At 43.8% G+C, this 24,090-nt stretch overlaps 1 protein-coding gene across 1 annotated transcript in view; it reads left to right on the top strand.

Annotated features, from left to right (window-relative positions):
- Positions 1-24,090, top strand: part of Cdc5 (cell division cycle protein 21) — a 198,326-nt gene that overhangs the window by 9,107 nt on the left and 165,129 nt on the right. Inside the window, exons 2-4 of the mRNA XM_070539319.1 lie at positions 4,263-4,366; positions 9,983-10,144; positions 13,863-13,993. Of these exons, the coding sequence (XP_070395420.1) occupies positions 4,263-4,366; positions 9,983-10,144; positions 13,863-13,993 (397 nt within the window). The remainder of the gene's footprint in view (positions 1-4,262; positions 4,367-9,982; positions 10,145-13,862; positions 13,994-24,090) is intronic.

Below are 24,090 nucleotides of genomic sequence, written 5' to 3'. Positions count from 1 at the left end.
TGCCATTGTTATCCATAAGAGCATTGCATGTCAACTTTTACAGCTACAAACGCCTCTCGAAGCAGTGGCGGTTCGAGCTGTAGTCCTAAACAAACTCATCACCATTAGCTCTCTTTACATACCCCCACATTACAAATTAACGAAGCATGAATTCCAATCCTTTATTGACCAATTGCCAGAACCTTACGTTGTTCTTGGCGATTTCAATGCGCACAGCTCTCTGTGGGGCGACTCTCGTATAGATGCGCGAGGTCGTCTTGTTGAACAGTTCCTTTTCTCTTCTGGTGCGTGCCTTCTGAATAAGAAGAAACCCACATATTACTGTCTTGCAAACAATACCTTTTCTTCAATTGATCTGAGCATAGTCTCTCCGTCCATACTGCCTGAACTAGAATGGGAAGTTACTAACGATCCTTACAGAAGCGACCACTTCCCCGTACTATTAAGAACACTTAAAGAAGACGAATATCCACCACAGGGTCCTAGGTGGAAGACTGAGACAGCAAACTGGGAGAAATTCCGAAACTTAACTAGTATGTCATGGGATGACATGTCCTCGTTAGGAATTGATGCTGCCGTGGAATATTTTACAGCTTTCATAATAGATGCCGCAACTAAATGTATATCACAAGTAAATGGATTGGCATGCAAACGGCGTGTCCCGTGGTGGAACGACGATTGTAGGATCGCTCGTAAGAAACAAAACAAAGCGTGGGGGATGCTACGCGCCTCCCCCACTGCGGAGAATCTTATCAATTTAAGAAAGTAAAATCCCAAGGCAGGCGAACCCGCCGACAAGCCAGAAGAGAGAGTTGGCAGAAGTTTTTATCTGGTATCAACTCCTATACAGATGAGGCCAAAGTCTGGAACAGGGTTAATAGGATAAAAGAGCGACAAACATATTCACTTCCTTCGGTGAACACACAAGGTGAAACACTGAAAGATCAGGCCGACACACTTGGAGAACACTTTGAGAGCGTGTCCAGTTCAAACCACTATTCGCAATCATTTTTGAAATACAAACGAATAGAAGGATGTAAGCCAATAATACAAAAATCCAGACAGAATGAACCTTATAACCGGCCGTTCAGTATTGCAGAGTTGAGAGCTGCTTTGACCACATGCAAAAGCTCTGCACCGGGACCTGATAGAGTCATGTACGAAATGATCAGAAATTTACACACTGACACCAAACTTACACTACTCACGCTTTTCAACGCTATTTGGGCTACGGGATGCCTCCCATCCGCATGGAAAGAAGCGATTGTGGTCCCTGTTCTTAAGCAGGGTAAAGACCCTTCCTTGGCGGCAAGCTACCGTCCGATAGCTCTTACAAATTGTCTTTGTAAGCTTTTTGAAAAAATGGTTAACCGCAGACTTGTACATTTCCTTGAACTCAACAATATCCTCGATCCCTTTCAGTGTGGGTTCAGAGAAGGGCGGTCCACAACCGATCACCTTGTGCGCATTGAGGGAAACATTCGCGACGCCTTTCCACATAAACAATATTTCCTATCCGTATTCCTCGATATGGAGAAGGCGTACGACACTACGTGGCGCTATGGAATCTTGAGAGACTTGTCGGGAATTGGCATCCGTGGCAATATGCTCATCCTAATAGAAAGCTATTTGTCCAACCCTACATTCCGCGTGAAAGTCGGCAATGTACTGTCGCGACCTTTTATACAGGAAACTGGTGTACCTCAAGGAGGTGTACTTAGCTGCACGCTCTTCATCGTGAAAATGAATACCCTTCGTGCTTCATTACCGCCAGCCATTTTTTATTCTGTTTACGTGGACGACATACAGATGGGTTTCAAATCCTGCAACCTTACTGTATGTGAGAGGCAAGTTCAACAGGGCTTGAACAAAGTGTCCAAATGGGCAGAAGAAAACGGATTTAAAGTTAACCCCAACAAAAGTTCTTGTGTGCTTTTCACAAGAAAGAGAGAGCTCATTGCAAAACCCAGTATCAAAATGTATGGCCAGCGAATTCCTGTGAACAAAGAACACAAGTTTTTAGGCATCATTCTTGATTCGAAATTAACGTTTATTCCACACATAAAGTACCTCAAGGTTAAATGCTTAAAAACAATGAACATACTTAAAGTGTTATCCCACACAACATGGGGCAGCGACAGGAAATGTTTAATGAATCTTTACAAGAGCCTCATTCGATCACGGTTGGACTACGGTGCTGTGATCTATCATTCTGCAGCCCCGAGCGCGCTAAAGATGCTAGATCCGGTCCACCATCTAGGAATCCGACTAGCCACTGGAGCTTTCAGAACAAGTCCCATTGAAAGTTTATATGCAGAATCAAATGAGTGGTCACTTCATCTGCAGAGAACATACATCAGCCAAACATATTTTCTGAAAGTCCACTCTAATCCTCAACATCCGTGTTTTAATACCATAAACGACATGACATATGCTACACTCTTTCATAATCGTCCCTCCATTAGACAGCCTTTCTCGCTGCGTGTGAGGAAGCTCAGTGATCAAATGCATGTCCCACTCCTCGAGCTCCGCCTAATGCATCCAGCCAAGCTGCTACCTCCTTGGGAGTGGCAGCTCATACAATGCGATATATCTTTCATGCAAGTTACAAAACACGCTTCAGACATTGAAATCCAAATGCATTTCCGGGAACTCCAGCACAAACACTCCTGCACGGAGTTCTACACAGACGCATCGAAGTCACACGACGGGGTGTCCTATGCAGCCGTCGGTCCATCCTTCTCGGAATCCGGCGTACTGCATCCGGAAACTAGTATCTTCACAGCTGAGGCCTACGCAATATTGTCGACTGTGAAGCATATAAAGAAATCAAAACTCGAAAAATCAGTTATATATACGGACTCCCTAAGTGTAGTGAAGGCTTTGATATCGTTCTGTAAGCACAAAAATCCTGTTATAATAGAACTCTATTCCCTCTTATGCAAAGCATATGTATCTAACCAACATGTGATTATATGCTGGGTGCCAGGTCATAGGGCCATCGAAGGTAATGTTCTGGCGGACCAGATGGCCACGTCAGTCGCATGGCATTCTGCTAATCCCACCGCTGCAGTTCCTGTCACAGATCTGAAGCCCTTCTTGCGGAGAAAACTACGGAACCACTGGCAACGCCTATGGGACGCGCAAACAAATAATAAGCTCCACGTCATAAAGCCACAGTTAGGATTCTGGCCCTCTGTAACAAAATCACGCCGAACAGATGTCCTATTCTGTCGTCTCAGAATAGGACACACATTTGGCACGCATAACTATTTACTCACTGAAAATGATCCTCCAACCTGCGGTAGATGCGGGGAGAGGCTGACCGTCCTCCACGTCCTCCTGGAGTGTCGGGAAGCCGAATATGAAAGAAATAATTATTTTCCCTTAGCATACCGGCAGCGCATCCCCCTTCATCCTGTTATGTTACTCGGCCCAGAACCTTTATTTGACACCAGCGCAGTCCTAAGTTTTCTGAAAGATGTTGTCTTGCATGTTTTTAGCCCTACATGTTCGTAGCGGGTCCTCTCTTCAGAGGATGCCGCTGCGATAGCTCTTTAGTGTAGCACATGCCTCTAGGCCCTTGTGTTTCAAGGGCTCTGGCTAGGCAGCAGTGCTCCAAGTAATTTTACCATCCTATATATTTTTATTTTGGCATCATCCTTTTACGATGGATTTTAATGTTCATAGTATTCGTCATTCGTCATCGCCATAATTTTATAGTACATGGATTTTACGCACTTTACAGCGACTATTTTTAGGCCACTTTACAGCCAAGTCACATCCTCCATAATACATCGTTAACACTACCACTTGTCATGGCGCTCTTTGGCCAAACCTGGCCCTTGCGCCAAAAAACACCACACATCATCATCCTATCCACTTTTTGCCCAAATCAGTGCAAGTGAATGCGGTAAAGAATGTCGGAGTGCCTGTGGACCTTTTGTCCTTAGTGAGCGTTACTTTACCACTGCATCCTGGTCAGGTCCTTTAAATGAATGGCCTAGACAAGTGTCACATTAAGGGATACCCATCTTTGCATTGATGCATCTACTGAGCGTTGCGTAGTGAATGTCAATGTGTCCCGAAAAGTAATCATAGCAATTAAAGCCCCAGATAATGTTGGAAGCAGTAGTAGAAATCATGACTTGCTGTATGTTTAAGCAAGCCCTGTCTTGCAATGACTAATGGGGCTTATAAAAACTGCTGTAAAGACAGAGTGCTTTTTTCATGCTCTTTGTCATGAAATATCCATTTTTCAGGATGAAATCCTTAAAGCAGCAGTGATGAAATATGGCAAGAACCAGTGGTCACGAATAGCATCATTACTTCATCGCAAGTCTGCAAAGCAGTGCAAAGCTCGTTGGTGAGTAATTTTTTTGTTAATTCATTTGTCTGTAAAATTAAGCAAATATACTCTATTGTGCTGTTTGCTTGTGACTGTCGAATGAAAGTTTTGCTTGTAGCAAAGGAACAATGAGGCAGTCTCTTTACAACCCAAAGGCACACACTGTTTTATTTCAAGTTTATACCTGGATAGAGGCCGCTGCAAGACAACACCAGCACGTTACAGGAGAGCCTACCACTTTAATAGTTCCATGTTGGAAATCAGATGATCCTTGATGCTTGGGCTAATTTGGACTCCAGACTAGATCGAGCTCTCCTGGTGGCGTACGCTACATCCTGCCTTTTGTAGAGAAAGCTGATAAGGGGCCCTTATCTCAGCATCATCTTCGCTGGTCTACCTGACCTTGCCGAGTACAATGGAGGACTGTCGGTGATGGCTTTTTTTTGCCCTTTCTGCCCAGGGCCTATGACCATGGCTTTTGTTACACATTTCCTGAGCAGACTCAAGTGTGTAAATTTGGCTAAGGGCACATTTATCCAAAGTAGGCGTCCTTAGATGTTGCAAGGTCAACTTGTGAATATTTTAAGTGTGAAAGTCAAGCGACACCAAGTGGCATTGGTTAGGCTGGACAACACCAGTGGGCATTTCTACCGCACAGGAGTGCGGTCACCTGACTTCTCTCTGAACTTTACCTGCGAATTTCGTGGTTTGTATCCCCACCTCCTCAGCTGTGGAAAGTTGTCACAGTAGGCATACAGCATGACAGTTGTTAAAGCTCTCCCTCTGCTGCTTGCGAGCTGTTTCATCTTGTTTGTAGTATTCTCTGGGGGGCTGCTCAGGTAAAAAGGACTTTGGGGAGGGACTTTATCCAGTTGAAACCTGGAATATCACATCACGTGATGACTGCTGCACGAGGATCAGCAGACTTGCTGAAAAATTATTTATCGGTTTGTACTGTGCATTCTGCCTTGCCATTCACTTAAGGGAACTTGGGGCTTGAAGTGATGTGCTTGGAACTCTTACCTGAAGCTAAATTTCGGAACTGCTTTGACAAGAACTGTTAGCTTGCTTGTTTATTCCACAGAGGGATTGGTTTAAACATTTGATGCCCACTGTAAAATCCAGTGCTTCCTTTTTGGTGTGACTAAACTGCTTTTTAGCATTGGCCAGAGACCTTGATGCACACACAACAGTGTTGCTGACACTTAGTTGATTTTAAGGTAGAACAGCTCTGACACCAAATTAACTGTCATTGGCACGGCGCGTTGCATAATGCTGGTTCCCAAAAGTCAGTTTCACCCCAATACAGAAATGGTACACGGTGAAGCATACTAAAAAGTATTGCGGTGAAGCATAACAAGCGTGGGAAGGGGCAATTGTCACGGGACAGAGTATCTATTCCTTAATTATACACGCGTCCATCCGCCGTCTCCTGTCACATTACGAGCACCGATATGCCTAATAAGTGTGCTGGTAGGCCTTTCCCGATGTGCCTGTGGTGATTTGAACCTTTAAAGGCAGTAAAAGACATGCATTCATTTTTTCGGACTGCCCGATTTTACGGACGTTCTCCCGGCCCCTAGGGAGCCCAATAAATCGGACATTGACTGTACAACTGACGAAGAGGATGCTTTAAATTGTCCGTGGGGCGAACGCGCAGTGGAAGGAGGACAAGAACAGAAGGGACGCATGCATTGAGGAACGAACGGGACAGGAAGCCTGCCGCTGCTTCTTTCAAGGAGCTTCAGTTCAAAAAACAAAGTGTTGGCTGACGCCGAGATGCAGGTGTCCCTTATCCAAACCAAAAGAACTTCTTGAAAGCAGTGAAACACAACACTGAGGAGGTTGACACACCATCTGTTGAGAATCTCACTTGTGACAAAGTTCGGGCCTCATACCAATGAGCTTGTTATCAATTGATAAAAACAGCTCATATTCAAAAACATTTGTTTCTGTATGCATCTCCTTTTCATATGTATTTGAGAATGTTCGACTCGATTTGAATGAGTTTTACCATTTCTTTCTAAGATATTTTATTCACTGTGCATTTTACTAAGCCGTCTCTTCTGATTTCTTTTTGAATAAGATAAATGATACTCGTTACTATTCGAACTGGATTAAGTAATTTTTTAGCATGCTTACTAGAGAGTGACAGCATCGGGCAACATGGTGTCAGCCTGTCTTGATGTAAAACAAAGTTCTGTGTCACTCAGGGAATTTTGCAAAGGCACTTTGGAAAAACCTGGAACATTCTGGGAATTCAGAAATGTCAACTTGGTAGACACCCTGGGAATCAATACCCTGAGATGCTCACATGTACAACATGCATTGCTACAAAGACAAGGGTAGTGTCTATCAGGTTGACAGCTTTATCAATGCATTAGAAAATCTTGCTCATTTATTGTTTAAAGTACTCGGGCACTCTGCAAGGTCTGAGCATTTTTCTACTGCTGCATAGAAGTCGTCAGCTATCTCTACTTCCTCCTGGACATGGTGGTGGAAGTCTATGCTCTTATAGACCTCATTGGTTGGGTGAATCAAGTGGCTGGTGAGCATTTTCTTCACCAGCTCCAGCGAGGAACAGTCTTTGTCAGTCAGCGTTAAAGTGCCGAGGACACTACATGCCTCTTAAGAGCTCGTAGCACTCAGAAATGTCCTGTCTTGGAACTTTTTCCAGCACTCTGTTGAAGCCTGAAGCTCATCTGTAACCATTGAATAGCAACACCCATTCCTTGTATTCGCCAGGGTTCACAAAGTCGAATTTGTGTACCGGGTGGAAACCTGTGGCACTGAAAAGTGGAGAAAAACTGGCTGCGAGATTGCTTCCTTCATTTGCAGGGCTCTATTCGTTTGCTCTGATTGCAGGATTAACACCTCTGACTTAATTGGTCAGCTGCTGCTCCTTTGCTAACATTCCACTCACGTTGGAGGGGGAAGGAGGCAGTCTGTTCAGAACCCAAGCACACACTGCTTTTATGCAAGTATACTATACGTGGTTGTGTAGACAACTCAGGTGTGTTAGTACTTGAGAGCCTGCCAAGGGTGAATCAGTCCTTGGCAGTCACATGGTCTTTGATGCTTCTAGTGATCTCGACTGAATAAAGCTCTTGGTGGTATGCATTAATATTGATGTGATAATATCATATCATATGGATGATAATGATGCTAAAGCTTTATTATCATCCATTATCCTCTTTGACCTGTTGTATTTAAGAGAGGAAACTTTACCCCAGGACTATCACTATCTAAAAATATGTGGGACCAAACACATTCTGCTCAGCATCCACTGCACCAAATTTGATGAGGTTTGTAAGATTTCAAAAGAATGTTAAGGTCTAGTGATTTTAGGAAGCAAATTTTTTTTTACGCCATAAATTTTTTAAACAAAAACTTGAAAATTGCAGAACGAAAAAAATTACCATCAAGCTTTCAACTCTGTAACTCACCAATGAATACAATATTGCTATTGTGTAAATGAATCTATTAAGACATAGAAAACATACAAAATGTACAGTCTGCTCTTGTGAATTTGACCCTTGGGGAACCCTAAGATTTGTCGAAATATCCAAAATGTCGAATTAGCGAATGGCAGCAAAAGGAACAAATTCCAATTCTTTTCTCTTATTGCTGTAGTAGTCTGTAATGTCTTTGTCTGTTGTCCTTGAAGTGCGACTTAACCATCATGAGGTGAAGAGCCATGACATGTTTAAACACCGACTCAGTGCAACATGGAACAAAACAAGCTGCAACAGATTGCTTCAAGAGCAGAAGGAGCTTTGACCACTAAAAGATAAAAATTTATGTTAAACAACATCAGGCCTAGAGAAGCAGTAGCTAAACTTCTTGTGGTTTCATGCTTATAGCAACCGCTGCATGCTTGAAGGGGCGCTGTTAGGTGTCACTAGGGGTCGAGCTAACCAAAGTGGCATGGTTTCAACTTCAAACTAAACAAATTTTTCTTTCATAGCAATGTATGGTTTTCTGCCAGGAATTTTCAGTGCGTTCAAATTAAGCGAATTAACTGAAGTTGAACTAATGGTAGTCAACTGTGCTATATACCGCTCTAAAATACACCATTAATGTACAAGTAGGACTTATACGAAACCATTGTAAGCATTGTAACAATTTCATGTGTCCTGTAAACTCGTTACCAAATTTGTCCAGTTGAGATGCTCCAACAGGTGCAGTTCCAACAGATGCAGCTTATAGAACTGCAGTATTTGTTTTATATGCAGGGTTACATTTTCACAAACTTTATGCTTCAATACTTTTTGAACTTACCAGTTTGCAACAATTTTTGTAACAAGTATGACATATTGAATAAAAATTCTGGTTCTTTGAATCACTGTTGGCATTGACACTCGCCTTCTGGCGGCATGGTAGCAGGACAGTTCATTTCTTCTATGTCCTCCAATAATGAACCAATTCGAAAAATTGTTTCTGTGAAATGCTCCTTAGATGGCGTTTTACAGCTTGCAGTGCATAATTGAGGTTTGTAATGGGTCCTGGCGAGGAAGGGGGACATGTTCAGAATGTACTGCAATCGGACTTATGCAGATGCAATACCGTATTTTCTCTATTCTAATGTGCCCTCGATGGTAACGCGCACATGTTTGCCATGACCTAAAAATGGAGAAGTTCTTTACGGTACCGTGCACCTCATTCTTTCGTACAGAAATACAGTGTCACGATCCGCCTGGGTTCGTGAACAAGGGAGGGCTCAAGGCACCCTCCGTTAGACAGACGCTCCGCAGCGGGGTGGTGATGAATGATCACTGACCACCCGAGCAGCTGTGCTCGCCGGTGTTTATTAGTGCGGTGACCAATGTTGCCTAACTGAGCCTGGCAGGCCACCGAGCCTGGCGGGCCAGCGAAGATTATGCCCAAGGGGGCATCACATGCTTGTTACATACAACTTTCTCTCATTTGGAAAAAACAAACATTTACTATCAATGCAATAAAGTAGTGATAAATAAAAAAAGTCGCAGTTTTGTCCAAAAGGCGAAGCATCGATTATGCTAGCAAATTAGTAGACAGCTATACGAAAAATAAGAATAGTAGTTTTATGGGCCGTATAATATTTCTAAACATTCGCTTACTAACTAAATTAATAAGCATGGTGTCACACGCACACAAGCATGAACGTGATCGTGATGAACTAGGCATGTCTTTGCAGTTGGCACTTCCATGCTGATAGAGCAAACGCAGAAAATGGGGAGGCAGATGGTGCACTAACCTGAGCCATAGGAAGCATTGCCTAAGCACACGTACTGCAGCACATGGAGGAAGCTACGGCAGCTAGGCTCGAAGCGCGTAAGAGGTGGCCATTTTGAAATGCCGATGGCGATATGGTAACGCAGATATAAGGTCACACCCAATTCTAACGCGTGTGCAATTTTTAGACCCGCTTTAGCAGAAAAAGAAGTGCACATTAGATTCGAGTAAATAATTTAATTGCCTCATTTACTCTACCACGCTCTTGATTGTAATTTAATTTTGAATACACACATGCTGAATGAGTAGGTTGGTCGCTAGGCCTCAGTGTGGTTGGTCTTGTGGACTGTATTCAAAGATGTTGACATGCATCTAGTAGTGACAGTGTGTAACAATTAGTTGCCAATGCTTGTCTTGCAGGTATGAGTGGCTGGACCCAAGCATCAAGAAAACAGAATGGACACGGGAAGAGGAGGAGAAACTGCTTCACCTGGCAAAGCTGATGCCCACTCAGTGGCGAACCATTGCACCGATCATCGGCCGAACTGCTGCACAATGCCTGGAGCACTACGAGTACCTTCTGTGAGTGCTTTGTGACACTTTTATGCTTCCACAGTGCTTGGAACATGGCATTGTTGTTTACACATTGTGTCTTTTCTTTTGAGGAATGCCTTCACTTTAAAGGGACACTAAAGAAAAAAATCATGTGAGCTGTGTTAGTAAACAACCTTTCTCTGGAAAACTGTAAATATTGACACTTACTGCGAGAAGCTAGGAAAGACCAGTGGCAATGCCATTATGTAATGGACTTCGACGAAGTCTACTAGCGAAATTTTTACCTGTAAAAATAAACTACAAAAGAGCCAAAGGCTAAATTTAGAGAGCTTCAAGAACATTTATTTAACCATTAAGTACCTAGATATTCACATTTACTGTGATCTAACATGGTCACAACTTGTTATTGACATTACTATTTCTGCTAATCGTTTCCTGGTTTATCTTCGTCACAACCTCACTTTGGCACATGCCACCTCAAGGGGAAGAGCTTATAAAACACTTGTAAGACCTTAAGTTGAGTATGCTAATACCATTTTTGACTCTCGTCAAGCTAACCTTACAAATATGCTTGAATCCATCCAGAACTGTGCCTCCAGGTTCGTATCTCTAATTACTCAGACAACATCAGTATGAACTCTGCAAAATCTCAGCTTGGCCTTCCGTCTTTCTAATAAATTTTTTGTACTCCTTGCCACCAGGCAAGGCATTCACCAGACCAACCCATCAGATGTATCGTCATTGCCATCCTAATGCCGTATATTCCGAGCACAATGCAAAGACCTTCCAGAGGTCTTTTTTTCTGGATACGGCACAAGACTGGAATAACCTTCCCGGCCACATCTCCATGTTAACAGGTTGCACCCAGTTTAAAACAGCCATAGAGAGTCATTCAAGGTGTCTACCAACCGGGAAAACGGGAATTCTCAGGGATTTTGAATAGTCTGGAAATACTCAGGGAATTTGTGCTTCTATCAGGGAGAGTTAGCTGTAATTTTATTGAAAGGGAACGAAAGTCATAGTAATGCTGGCTCGCGTAACAGACAGGGATCATAATGAATCGTCTTTCGACGCCGTGCGTCGGCTGGAGGAGTTTACAGTGAATGGTCGACTTTCCGGACGCTCGACAGCTCCGCGGCACTATCATGTACCCCATAGAATCAATGGCTAAGAAAGATCATCTGAAATTTCAGACGCAAGGGCCCTTCGCCGTCTGATTTTCCGGACTTCTTGCTGTGACCACAGGTCCGAAATGGCATTAATCAAAGCTACCACTTCCACCGTTTTGATTACCTCACCACCGTGGTAAACGCTAGGCCTAGCTGCTTCAACGTTTGTTATAAAACTTCTTGCCGTTCGGCGCAGTGTTTTACATTGAAAGAATTCGCCACTGTAAGCAGTGGCACTGACTCCATCTTTGTGGTCCTCGCGATTGGCTTCGAAGCTCGGAAAGTATGGCGCGTTGCATAATGCCGGTTTCCAAAAGTCAGCTTTGCCTCAGTACTAAAAGTGTTACGTGGTGAAGCATAACAAGTGTGGGAAGGGGCAATTGTTACGGGACATAGTATCCATTCCTTAGTTATACATGCATCCATCCATCATCTCCTGTCACAGTACGGGCACCAGTAGGCCTAATAAACATGCTGGTAGGCCTTTTCGGATGTGCCTGTGGCGATTTCAGTCGTTAATTTAATGGCAGTAAAAGACATGCATTCATTTTTTCGGACTGCCCGATTTTACGGATGTTCTCGCGGCCCTTAGAGAATCCGAAAAATCGGACGTTGACTGTACAGCTGACGAAGAGGATGTTTCAAATGGCCCACGGGGCGAACGCATGGTAGGAGGACGAGAACAGAAAGGACCTACGCATTGAGGAATGACCGGGAAAGAAAGCCTGCCGCCACTTTTTTCAAGGAGCTTGAGCTCAAAAAACAAAGTGTTGGCTGACGCTGGAACACAGGTGTTCCGCATCTGACCAGAAATAAACTCGCTAAAGCAGTGAAATGCAACACTGAGGTGTTGTGCGCAGGCTGAGAGTGTGTCAGGAGAGTTGAGGATGACACACCAGCTGTTGAGAATCTCATTTATGACAAAGTTTGGGCCTCACACCAATGAGCTTCCTATAAATTCATAAAAGTAGCTCATATCGCCTTTAGTCACGGCGTCCACATTTGTAGACGTGACCAGTTTTTGCCATCTCTGTGCAGTGATAGCAAGGAATGGAGCATGAATGTTAAGCTTACGGCAAATTGAAAATTCAGATAACCTAAAATACTTCCATTTTGCTTCTGAGTGGTATGTATCATTACAGAGTATCGCTTTGGTGCAGGCACTACCATGTTTTACATGACGCTTGATGTGGGGCATGTCGGTAGCAACCTTGAAATATAGATATTCTTTTTCTTGAAATGCTTGAGGCTAATGAATAACTTGTGCATGTAATTCAAGTGGGGGATTTAATCCTTGTTATGGAGAAACATATGACTTACTTTACAGTATTCAAATATTTAGTTACTCTGTAATTATAATGACTCATCATAAAATGCTCAGAGTCATTCTATCACGTTGATTTGCTTTCAGTGGAGTCTCAAGCACCACCTGTTTCACACATATGTATCAACAGTCGATCATAATTCGTGACTGAAGTGGATATTCGAAAACATTTGTTTATGTATGCATCATGTTTTTATTCATATTTGAGAATGTTCCACTCGATTTGCCATGAGTTTTACCATTCTTTTTTTTTCGAAGTTATTTTATTCGCTGTGCATTTTACTAACCCCTAGCTACAGATTCTTTTTTTATATAAAATAAATGATACTCCTTACTATTCAAACTACCCGCCATGGTTGCTCAGTGGCTATGGTGTTGGGCTGCTGAGCACGAGGTCGCGAGATGGAATCCCGGCCACGGCGGCCGCATTTCGATGGGGGCGAAATGCGAAAACACCCCTGTGCTTAGATTTAGGTGCACGTTAAAGAACCCCAGGTGGTCAAATTTCCGGAGTCCTCCACTACGGCGTGCCTCATAATCAGAAAGCAGTTTTGGCACCTAAAACCCCATAATTTATTTTTTATTTTTTATTTTATTTTATTTTATTTTTTGCTATTCAAACTGTATTCAGTTATTTCTCAGCATGCTTACTAGAGATTGACAGCATCGGGTCACATAGTGTCTGCCTGTCTTGATGTAAAACAAAGTTCTGTGTCACTCAGGGAATTTTTCAGAGGCACTCAGGGAAAACCTGGAAAACTCAGGGGATTTGGAAATGTCAACTTGGTAGACACCCTGGTCATTACGTAACATATTAACCGAGAACCACTGCTTTTTTCTTTTTTTCCACCCGCTCCTCGTGTAATATCCCTCTGGGACACTTGAGGTACCAATAAATAGATAATTAAATAACTGCCTAAATCTGAAAAAATACTTTGCAATCCGTGACTTCACACTGACCAATTGACCTTGGGATTTCGGTGCGTAATTAAGAAACAAATGTTTGACCGTCATATTCTAATAATCAAGCTATTAGAGCGAAGCCAATGAAAGTAGAGTCTTCAAGAATACTTTATTAATGTAGACTTATTCAGTGTTTCTCTTTAGTGCCCTTTTAATTAATGTATAGTATACTATTTTGGAGAATGTAATCTTTTTGAAGATGCACAGTGTGGCCATTTTGCTGCAGTGCCCTTTGGGATCTCCTTGTTTTGCTTTTCCCACAAGACTGATTTTCTCTGCTGCACTTTAGAGATCAAGCTCAGAAGAAAGAAGAAGAAGGGGAAATTCTTGATGACCCACGGAAGTTAAAGCCAGGTGAGATTGATCCCAACCCGGAGACAAAGCCTGCCCGTCCCGATCCAAAGGACATGGACGAAGATGGTGAGTCCGCAATGCTTTTGTTTTCTGCTGCACTTGGCTGTTCACTGGAAAAAGGGTGAGCCACTGAACTCTGCAAGTTCTGTGTGTTTTGTTCTCTAATGTTACATGTTTTCATTAGGTGTGATCATCTCTGCAACTTGCCATGATTAGTGTGTGAATGCAGTAGAGTAAGTTTATTTTCTAGTAGTGTGCCATTCAACTTTCCAAAAACATTGTTCCTGCTGGTGCTGTAGCATCAAATGTATAAGGGCAGACCCAAGAAAACGAAACTGACTTCATGAAGCTCTTCATACTTGTATTGCGGTCTTCTCCCACTAGGTCGTTAGCGGTGTGTACGTGGACACTTCACAAGTCAGTAACCAAGCCAACATCACCATAAAATGTCCTATGTGTTTTACAGCGAAGCTGTATATGGCTATTGTTCCGTGCGTTTTTTGTTCTCCGTGAACAAAAACTATCATCTATGGATCATACCCCCATAAGCATTCATGCTCCTGTAAGCAAGAAAAATATGCAATGGCTCATAAGGCAGAGGCTACAAGCAGTCATCAAAGTGAAGCGAACAGTGCTTAAATTTTTTCTAATCACACAACATACAGAACAGCATATTGGATCGGATCGGAAAACATTTATTGGGCTCTAGAAAAGAGATCTTCGCGGCTTCAGACGGCCTCTTCCATCTTCTTATAGATTCTTCTGTCTGCAATCAAAGAGTTGGTGCCCTAGTCCAAGGCTCCACTGAGTATGGCCAACCCGCGAGCTCGCTCTACTAGGCGCTTTTGGCCGTTCAAGCTTACTCTGGAAAGCATACTCTCCCACTGTTCCACACTCGGGTATTTAATTTTATAGATAGTTGGGTACTCAATATTTTGACAGACCCATGATATGTGGTATAGATGTGGTTTCTCTCCGCACCATGGGCACTTAGCCTCATACTGTGTAGGGAAAATCCTATCGAGAAGGTTTAGATTCGGGAAAGTACCCGTCTGCAGTTGTCGCCATGCAACAGCATCCTCTCTCCTTAGATCCTTATCTGGGGGTGGGTACTTCAGTCTGACCCCTTTATAATAATTTAGGATATCTGAGTAGCCCATGGGTACTGACTCAGGTTCCTCAAGGCTGGATGTGTCGGACGCCCGGTTGGTATGCCCTCGAGCTATCCTATCCGCCTCTTGGTTCCCTGTTATGCCAGTGTGCCCTGGTACCCAGATTATGGTATGCTGAACTTTGTTTCCCGGGTCACATGAGCAGAGTATGTGGCGTGCTCTGCGCCCAATTCTGCCATTTGTATAATTACGGCATGCTGCTTGAGAGTCTGTTATTATTGTTAGGGACCTGCCAGATCGATAGCCCTCCAGTGCTGCCAGAGCCACAGCTGCCTCTTCGGCCTCGACTACCGTGCAGTCCTGTAGTGATGCGCTGGTGATCTCCTTGAGGTCCGAATTAACCACCGACGCCACTGCTCTGCTTTTTGTCTTCCATCTTTGGCGAACGTTGCCGTGTCCGTATACCTTGTGTTGTCCTTGTTCGCCAAGGTTCTCTGCACGTACTCCGCTCTTGCTTCTCTACGCGCCTTGTGCAGGTTCCGGTCCATATTCTTGGGTATCGGTGCGACTCACAGTGTACTGCGATACTTGTCCAGAATGGCCTCGGTACGTCCGATCTCTTGGATCATGTTGCCGCCGCCGTATCTTCGCAGGAGCACCCTTCCTGTAGGGGTCTTCATCAACCTACGTGCCTGAGAGCATAGTAGTGCTTCTCTTAGTTCACTGAAGGTATTGTGCAGTCCCAGGGCCAGCAGTTTCTCGGTTGATGTGCACTGCAGCAGGTGAAGCGCAGTTTTATACGCCTTTCGCAGTATGGCTTCCACTTGTTCTTCTTGCTTGATGCTTTTGTGGTAGGGAAGGCTATACACCACTCTGCTAACCACGAGGCATATCAAAAACGCTCATCATCAATGGTTCAATACCCCTGTGAGCAATGGCTCATACCCCGTGATCAATGGCTCATACCCCTGTAAGCAAGCAAAAAATGCAATGATTCATAGTCCCGTAAGGTTCATGGCTACTCACTTTGCTTGAATCAGCTGTGATCGCACTACCCTTGTTGTCGTCAGTGATTTCAATGTGGATGTGTCAGTACCGAAAAGGGAGTGGTTTGCGTGTTCCGCGTTGCAGACATATCCCGTACGATGCCACACCGATCTGGCCCAGCAGACCACCCAGCGACTTATATGCATCAGTTTGACATTATCAGAGAATGTGACTGCAGTTGCAAGTGAAATAATGACCACTGATCAAGACAATGAATGAATGTGCATACCTTTCATCACAATGACCACCCATCAAAACAATAAACGAGTTCATGCCTTTGTTCAAAATTATGTGTCACCGTCGTGTCGTGTGCTAAACGGCTTCACTGGTCAACTGCCTTCACAGAGTAGAATGGCTCATGATTTTTTGGTTACACTTGTTGAAACTGTCGTCATGCTACTCTTGCAAAATCGTAACATCTTTTCATGATGGACAGTGAATCTCCTAGACATATTTTTTGCTTCTTGCAGAAGTGACCACAGAAACATTTGAAACGCTTCAAACTACTTTTATGGAGTAGGCACTGGGCTACACAAGAGTTTTTGTGTGGTTTGGCTTGTTCCAAGATAACGAATGAGTGTTAAATACCATTCTCATTTTGGCCAACCTTCAGCCTGTTGTAGCTGCGAGATTATCGAAAAGGTGTTCCCTTTAATAAGAATAGACCACACTGTATATCTTTATTTATATGTACCTAAGTTACTGATAGCTTGCGACATCCTTGTTATGCAATGCTAAGAGACTCCTGAGCATGTTCATCACCATATTTGCTTGCCCAAAATTTGTATGATTTAAAGGTTGTGAAACATTTTCAGATATTTTATATTCGACTCAGTATTTGAAATTTTTTCTTGGCTCGATTTGATATTGGATTCAAAATGTACTATCTGGTATGTGCACACCCCTAATTTTTAGTATGTAGGGTTGTGATGTGTTAGCATTAACGAAAATGACACAAAGCATGAAAAGTGCACCAGGTGGGGGGGGGGTGGCTTATGGGGCTTCAGCCCCCCCCCCCCCCCACCAAATTTTTTCGAGCTGTCCATGCACCGGCGACCAAAGCAACCCCTCACGCCAGAAATCATGCTGGATTTTGTCTAGAATGTCTTTTTGACGCTCAAAAAGAAATTTAACCACGAAGATTGCGAACTCGGGCTGGATTTCGCGGCAACGCCCATACAGCGGGAGTCGCATAACGCCAAGCAGTCCCATCTGAGCACAAAGTTTCAAGGGCGTTTTGATGGCGAGCGGGCTCGCCGTGGCATCTCGCTGAGGCCGGGGAATCTATGGAGTGCATGGATATCAATTGCGAAACTTTCTTGGTATAAATCTCATAAGCTCTTGATGTGAAAGGTGCATTGATATTTCCAAAGTTATGCTTGAGATTTTCAGTTGCGGAACTTTGTGGCTTTAATGTTGTTATAAACATCTGATGCCAAAGGTCCATTGACTTTTCTAAAGTCTTGCATTGGAACATACAACAAGACAAGCCAAATCAACACACTGGCAGACAAGTTGACAAAGCACCCAGCGAGATCCAATGGGACGAAGCATTGTGGTGGTTCATTTGTGCCGTCAGGCCACACAAAAAAAATACAGTGAAACCTCGTTAAACCGTAGTCGGCCGGAGCTCGGAAAAAGTACGTACTAAACGGTAGTACTGTTTAAGCGAAATAGCATGAGATCGCCCACTTACCTGTCGAAAACGGAACTCAGAGAGAGTGCAATGAAAGGGGAAAAAACATGCAGTATTTATTCACTTTGCGGGACGTAAGTGTTATTTTCGTTTGATGTCGCGGCGGCCTAGCACGACAGCGGACTCAAACTTACTGAAGCTGCGTGCCAGCTTCTCAACCAGCCCCCCTCCTTCTCGGCAAACACTCGCACGGCAGATTCCTCGTTGGCGTTACGTATTCTCCGTGCACGCGCGCAGTAGTGCTGCATAAGTCCCGGGGCGCCTTTTTCATTGCCGCGTGCCGGAGTTCGGAAAACTTTTCGTTTGGAATAGTTACGTTATCGCGCCCCTGTTCTCCTTGCGACGATCGCATTCATGAGGCTGACGTAACGCGCAGCTTCTGCCACTGTCGGGCCTGAATAGCCCGTGCTGTCGCTTTCCGTGTCGTCCTCATCACTGTCGCTAGTTGACACTTCGGCAACAGCGGCAACGATGGTGAAAAGCCGAACCTCGTAGCCGACATCTCTTCGCGGTCGTAGCAGCGCTGCCGAGCAACTTCGCATTCCAAATGCCACACACTGTAGTCAACAGCAGATCCATGTCGCGGGCCAGCGCCGACTTCTTCGTGTCACGTTCGGTAGCACGGACGATGTCTAATTTTTCTTCTATGCTGAGCACCCGGCGTCTTTTTTTATCCTAGCTTCGGCATGACGCGAGTCCTCGCTTGCACGACGCCACAACGCTCTCTGGCACGCCGTCCATGCGGCGTTGAAATGATGTTGATGTTGATGCGGCTTCACGTGCAAACGCACAGGGCGCTTGGAGGCCGTTGTACCGATCTCTGAGGCTTGTTCTGCCGGGCCGCCCGATGGAGACGACGCGCCGCCGTGTTTCCGCGACGAAAAGTGGAAACGCTACGTTTTAACCGATGCGTACGCAATAAGCTGGTACGGTTTATGCGGATACAAAATACATTATGTTCAATGGCCGCTGAGTCGGGGAATTGACTTTACTACTTTTAAACCGAAACTACTGTTTAGGCGGGTACGGTTTAACGAGGTTTTACTGTATCAACATTTTTTTTACCTACACCAGAACATCCATTTCAAGACACTAAAGCCAGCCAAAGTAATTACGTTCTTATTTATTTTTTCTACTTTGACTTTTATTCGCAAGGACACGTTGAGCCTCTTCAATTTTTTTTTGTTCTCGCTACCCTACCCGCGGGCTGCCAGAGCGCATACGTTTTTCTCATGTTGCCGTGACGACAACGCGGCACATTTTGGTGCGCATTCGATTTGCTCTCGCGAAGTGGATTTTCGCCTGGCAGAGTTTTTTGGACACTTTCTTGCTAGCAGACGAGAAACAAAAACAATGGTTGCTCGCCGGCATCACTGTGGGGACTACGAGGATTGCACTGCGTTCGCTTGAGCGGAACCTCTCTGGAAAGTCTTGTTTCGCCGGTGTAGGATACTGAGCAGTATGCGTATGGTTCTCAGTGGACCAAGCGTCTCATGTTTTCTTCGGTATTCCTTCCGTAGGCCCATTAGGTGCCCAAAGTAGGCATTTAGTTCTGGCCAACATACTTTCCTATGCTTTCTTTTTTTTTCTCATTTCGGTGCCCCCGCCCCACAGAAGAAAAAAAAATGCATTGTTGCGACGCAGCGAATTGTTGCATGATGAAAGTTCGATTTTGTTACTTATTCTTTTGCGGAAAGTAATGGGTGACGGGATGCTTCAGTTGCCGGATACGTTTATTATATTATTGCGATAGCAATTATATGGACACTCCAGGTGCATTCCTGCCGTCGCCCTCATGTTTCGTATAAAGTCCAAGGGCGATAACACAATGACCGCGCGCTGCATGCTGTATGTGCGAGTGAAAGCGTAGGGGGGGAGGTGGAATGGGTGAGGCGACGATGGTGACACAGTCCTGTGTGCACAAAGGAGAAAAGCAGGGAGCAAGCGTCGCGTGCGATACATCATGGGGAATGGATGGAATGGGGGCAGAATCTAGGATTCTGTGAATCTATGATGGTGCAACATGTTTATTTGCCTTGTTTGTCGCATTATATACAGTTACTTTTTCTTACATAGACTTGTTGGAGACTTATACGTATACTTAAATATCTTGTTGCGAGGTTTTGTGTATACATGCAGTGAACTTTGTTTCCAATGACACTTTTTTGTCCTTTATCAAGTCGTATTTTCGCATTTGCATATCCCATTGTATCTTTGCATTTCTAATGTACGAGGGGGAGTCAAATGAAAGTGAGCCTACCCTAACTGTGCAATAATGGTTCGGTTAATTAGCTGCGAGGCATGCGCGTAGGAGAGCGACATGTCTCATTTACAAAAGTGACACGCAGGTGTGAGGATAAATGTTCTTTAATGGTCTCATATACTGGGTTGAATACGGTTGCGTGACATAATGGGCACTTCAAAAGTTGAACAGCTGGGTGTCGCAAAGTTTTTGACAGCTGAAGATGTTTTAATTAATCGTCACATGGCTGCCGTGTACGTTGAACATTGCATTTCATTGGCCACTGTGAAGCGTTGGAGCAAACGGTTCAAAGAAGGACGGGAAAGCTGTAAAGATATTCCAAGACCGGGCCAAAACCATCATGCAATCAACTCCCACACAATTTCAAAGGTTGATGAGCTGATGAGACAAGAACGGAGGATAAGCATCGATGAACTGGCAGACCATCTGAACATTAGTCACGGTTCGGTTTACGCCATAATTCATGAGCACCTCCATTGTCGGCTCTTGTGTGATTTGATCCACCACGAGAAGACAGAAGTTTCACCCTGCCTTGATTCATCTGATCCGGTATCACAACGAGGATGACGACTTCTTGTTTGCAATTGTGATCAGGGACGAACCATGGTGCCACTACTACGAGCCTGAAACACGTCGGCAAAGCTTACAGGGGAAACATTCGAATTTACCACGTCCAAAGAACGCAAAGGCCATCATTTGTGGAAAGGTGTTGTTGACTTTTTTTTTTTTTCGATTGTCAGGAGCCATTACTGATAGAATTTGCTAAATCTTAAGAGACTATCAATTGTTTCCAATATTGTGAAACACCGAAGCGGCAGCATGTCGCAATCAAGAACAAACAACGTGGAAAATTGACAAATGGGGTCATCTTGATCCACGACAGTTTCACGACTTAATCCACGACAATTTGTTGCATTTGTGAGAGAAAGTTATATCCTAGTGTCTGTTGGAAATGGAACTTCGATTTAGGGCCTGAATATTGTTTAAAATACTTCGAAAAATTTGAAAGTTTGAAAAAATAGAAGTACGACGTTTACAAACTAATAGCAATGCATCAAGAACAGATATTTCGGTTCTGTAAACGGCATCTGTTGTAACAGTCAAAGCGGACATGTTTCCTTTGTCAATTTGTATCTTACGTGAATTGGTCACGTTGTGTACAAGGGTTCTGCAAAAGCCATATTTCCACAATACTTAATAATATGGATAATAATAATATGAAAGTATAATATGGATAGAATTGAACATGCTCTCAGGAACGGAGGAAGCCTAAAAGCAGTGAAGAAGAAACTAGGAATTGGCAAGAATCAGATGTATGCGTTAAGAGACAAAGCCAGCAATATCATTACTAATATGGATGAGACAGTTCAAGTGGCTGAGGAGTTCTATAGAGATTTATACAGTACCAGTGGCACCCACAACGATAATGGAAGAGAGAATAGTCTAGAGGAATTCGAAATCCCACAGGTAACGCCGGAAGAAGTAAAGAAAGCCTTGGGAGCTATGCAAAGGGGAAAGGCAGCTGGGGAGGATCAGGTAACAGCAGATTTGTTGAAGGATGGTGGGCAGATTGTTCTAGAGAAACTGGCCACCCTGTGTATGCAATGCCTCATGACCTCGAATGTACCGGAATCTCGGAAAAACGCTAACATAATCCTAATCGATAAGAAAGGGGACGCCAAAGACTTGAAAAATTATACACCGATCAGATTATTGTTAGTTGCCTACAAACTATTTACTAAGGCAATCGCAAATAGAATCAGGAACACCTTAGGCTTCTGTCAAGCAAAGGGCCTGGCAGGATTCCGTAAAGGCTACTCAACAATAGACCATATTCACACTATCAATCAGGTGATAGAGAAATGTGCAGAATATAACCAACCCTTACATATAGCTTTCATTGATTACGAGAAAGTGTTTGATTCTGTCGAAACCTCAGCAGTCATGGAGGCATTACGGAATCAGGGTGTAGACGAGCCGTATGTAAAAATACTGAAAGATATCTATAGCGCCTCCACAGCCACCGTAGTCCTCCATAAAAAAAGCAACAAAATCCCAATAAAGAAAGCCGTCAAGCAGGGAGATACGATCTCTCCAATGCTATTCACAGCGTGTTTACAGAAGGTATTCAGAGACTTGGATTGGGAAGAACTGGGGATAAAAGTTAATGGAGAATACCTTAGTAACTTGCGATTCGCTGATGAAATTGCCTTGCTTAGTAACTCAGGAGACCAATTGCAATGCATGCTCACTGACCTGGAGAGGCAAAGCAGAGGAGTGGGTCTAAAAATTAATCTGCAGAAAACTAACGTAATGTTTAACAGTCTCGAAAGAGAACAGCAGTTTGCGATAAGTAGCGAGGCAATGGAAGTTGTAAGGGAATGCATCTACTTAGGGCAGGTAGTGACCGCGGATCTGGGTCAGACTGAAATAATTAGAAGGATAAGAATGGGCTGGGGTGCGTTTGGCAGGCATTCTCAGACCATGAGCAGCAGGTTGCCATTATCCCTCAAGAGAAAAGTGTATAACAGCTGTGCCTTACCAGTACTCACGTACGGGCCAGAAACCTGGAGGCTTACGAAAAGGGTTCTACTTAAATTGAGGACAATGCAACGAGCTATGGAAAGAAAAATGATGGGTGTAACGTTAAGGGATAAGAAAAGAGCAGATGAGGTGAGGGAACAAACGCGAGTTAATGACATCTTAATTGAAATCAAGAAAAGAAATGGGCATGGGCAGGACATGTAATGAGGAGGGAAGATAACCAATGGTCTTTAAGGGTTACGGACTGGATTCCAAGGGAAGGGAAGCGTAGCAGGGGGCAGCAGAAAGTTAGGTGGGCGGATGAGATTAAGAAGTTTGCTGGGACGACATGGCCACAATTAGTACATGACCGGGGTTGTTGTAGAAGTATGGGAGAGGCCTTTGTCCTGCAGTGGGCATAATCAGGCTGATGATGACGATAATTTTTTTGAGATTCATGTGTAACATATCTATTTGGTCCGCTGTAGATGCACTATTAGATGCACTTTACAGAATTGTGATATCATTTTTCATTGTTGAGTTATAAATTTGATAGCTTCGTTTTCTGAAAATTTGCGATCTTGGCCAATTTTTAATAAAGAATTGACCCCCTAATTGAAAAATTTGAAACCAACAGTCACTAGAATTAAACTTTTTCTTTAAAATGCAACAAACCTCGTCAAATTCGGTGCAGTGGTTGCAGGGGAAAACGAATTCGCCTTCTACTAGTATTTGAATAGCAGCACTCGAGCTAAAGCTTCCTCTTAAGGAGGAGGCCGAGCTGCAATGTGAGCTCCCCCACCCCCGAATGACATTTCTGGCTACGCCACTGCAGGCTGGCTACGCCACTGCAGGTGGGTGATGGGCATCTACGTGCTTTACTGCAACAAGGATTGCACCATTGTCCAGCGTAACAGCGGTGGTCCTGTCCATTTATTCTGCTTCATTGGGCCGTGGTTTTCGTGCGCCACTTAATACATTAAGAACTTAATACAAGAATTACACATATTGGAAAGCCAAGAAAAACATGGGGAGGCAGGAAATGGAAATTCAAGACGATGAGAAAAACGAGAACAAAGTGAAAGCAGGAGCCAACGTTTCGACAAGTTAGCTTCTCTTCTTTACGGCGACATATGCTTTTCTCGCCATAGTACAGTAAAAAACCCGCGTATAATACGAGGTTTTTTTTTTCCCCTATTATTAATGTTCAAAATTTTCACCGCGTACTATATGCGGATCCGAATGAAAATTTCAGTCAGAAATTTTGGCTAGAAGTTTTGGTTTTGTTATTGCTGTGTGGCTATGGCTTGACTTCGTTATTTCTGCATGGCTTCGGCTTGGTTTCGTTACACCTGTATGTCTACGGCTTGGTTTCGTTATACAGTTAAACCTGGATATAACGAAGTTGACAAAAGCTCGCAATTTTTCGTTACATACAGGTTTTCGTTACATGCAGGTTTCGCGTGAAGGATCGTACGAATGATGCAGAAACGAAACCAAATAGCTCAATATATCCGCGAAG

Source organism: Dermacentor albipictus, chromosome 5 (assembly GCF_038994185.2).
Source record: "Dermacentor albipictus isolate Rhodes 1998 colony chromosome 5, USDA_Dalb.pri_finalv2, whole genome shotgun sequence".
NCBI classification, from domain to species: Eukaryota; Metazoa; Arthropoda; class Arachnida; order Ixodida; family Ixodidae; genus Dermacentor; species Dermacentor albipictus.
Note: the sequence above shows the minus strand (reverse complement) of the source record. Positions and strands in the feature narration are given on the sequence as shown.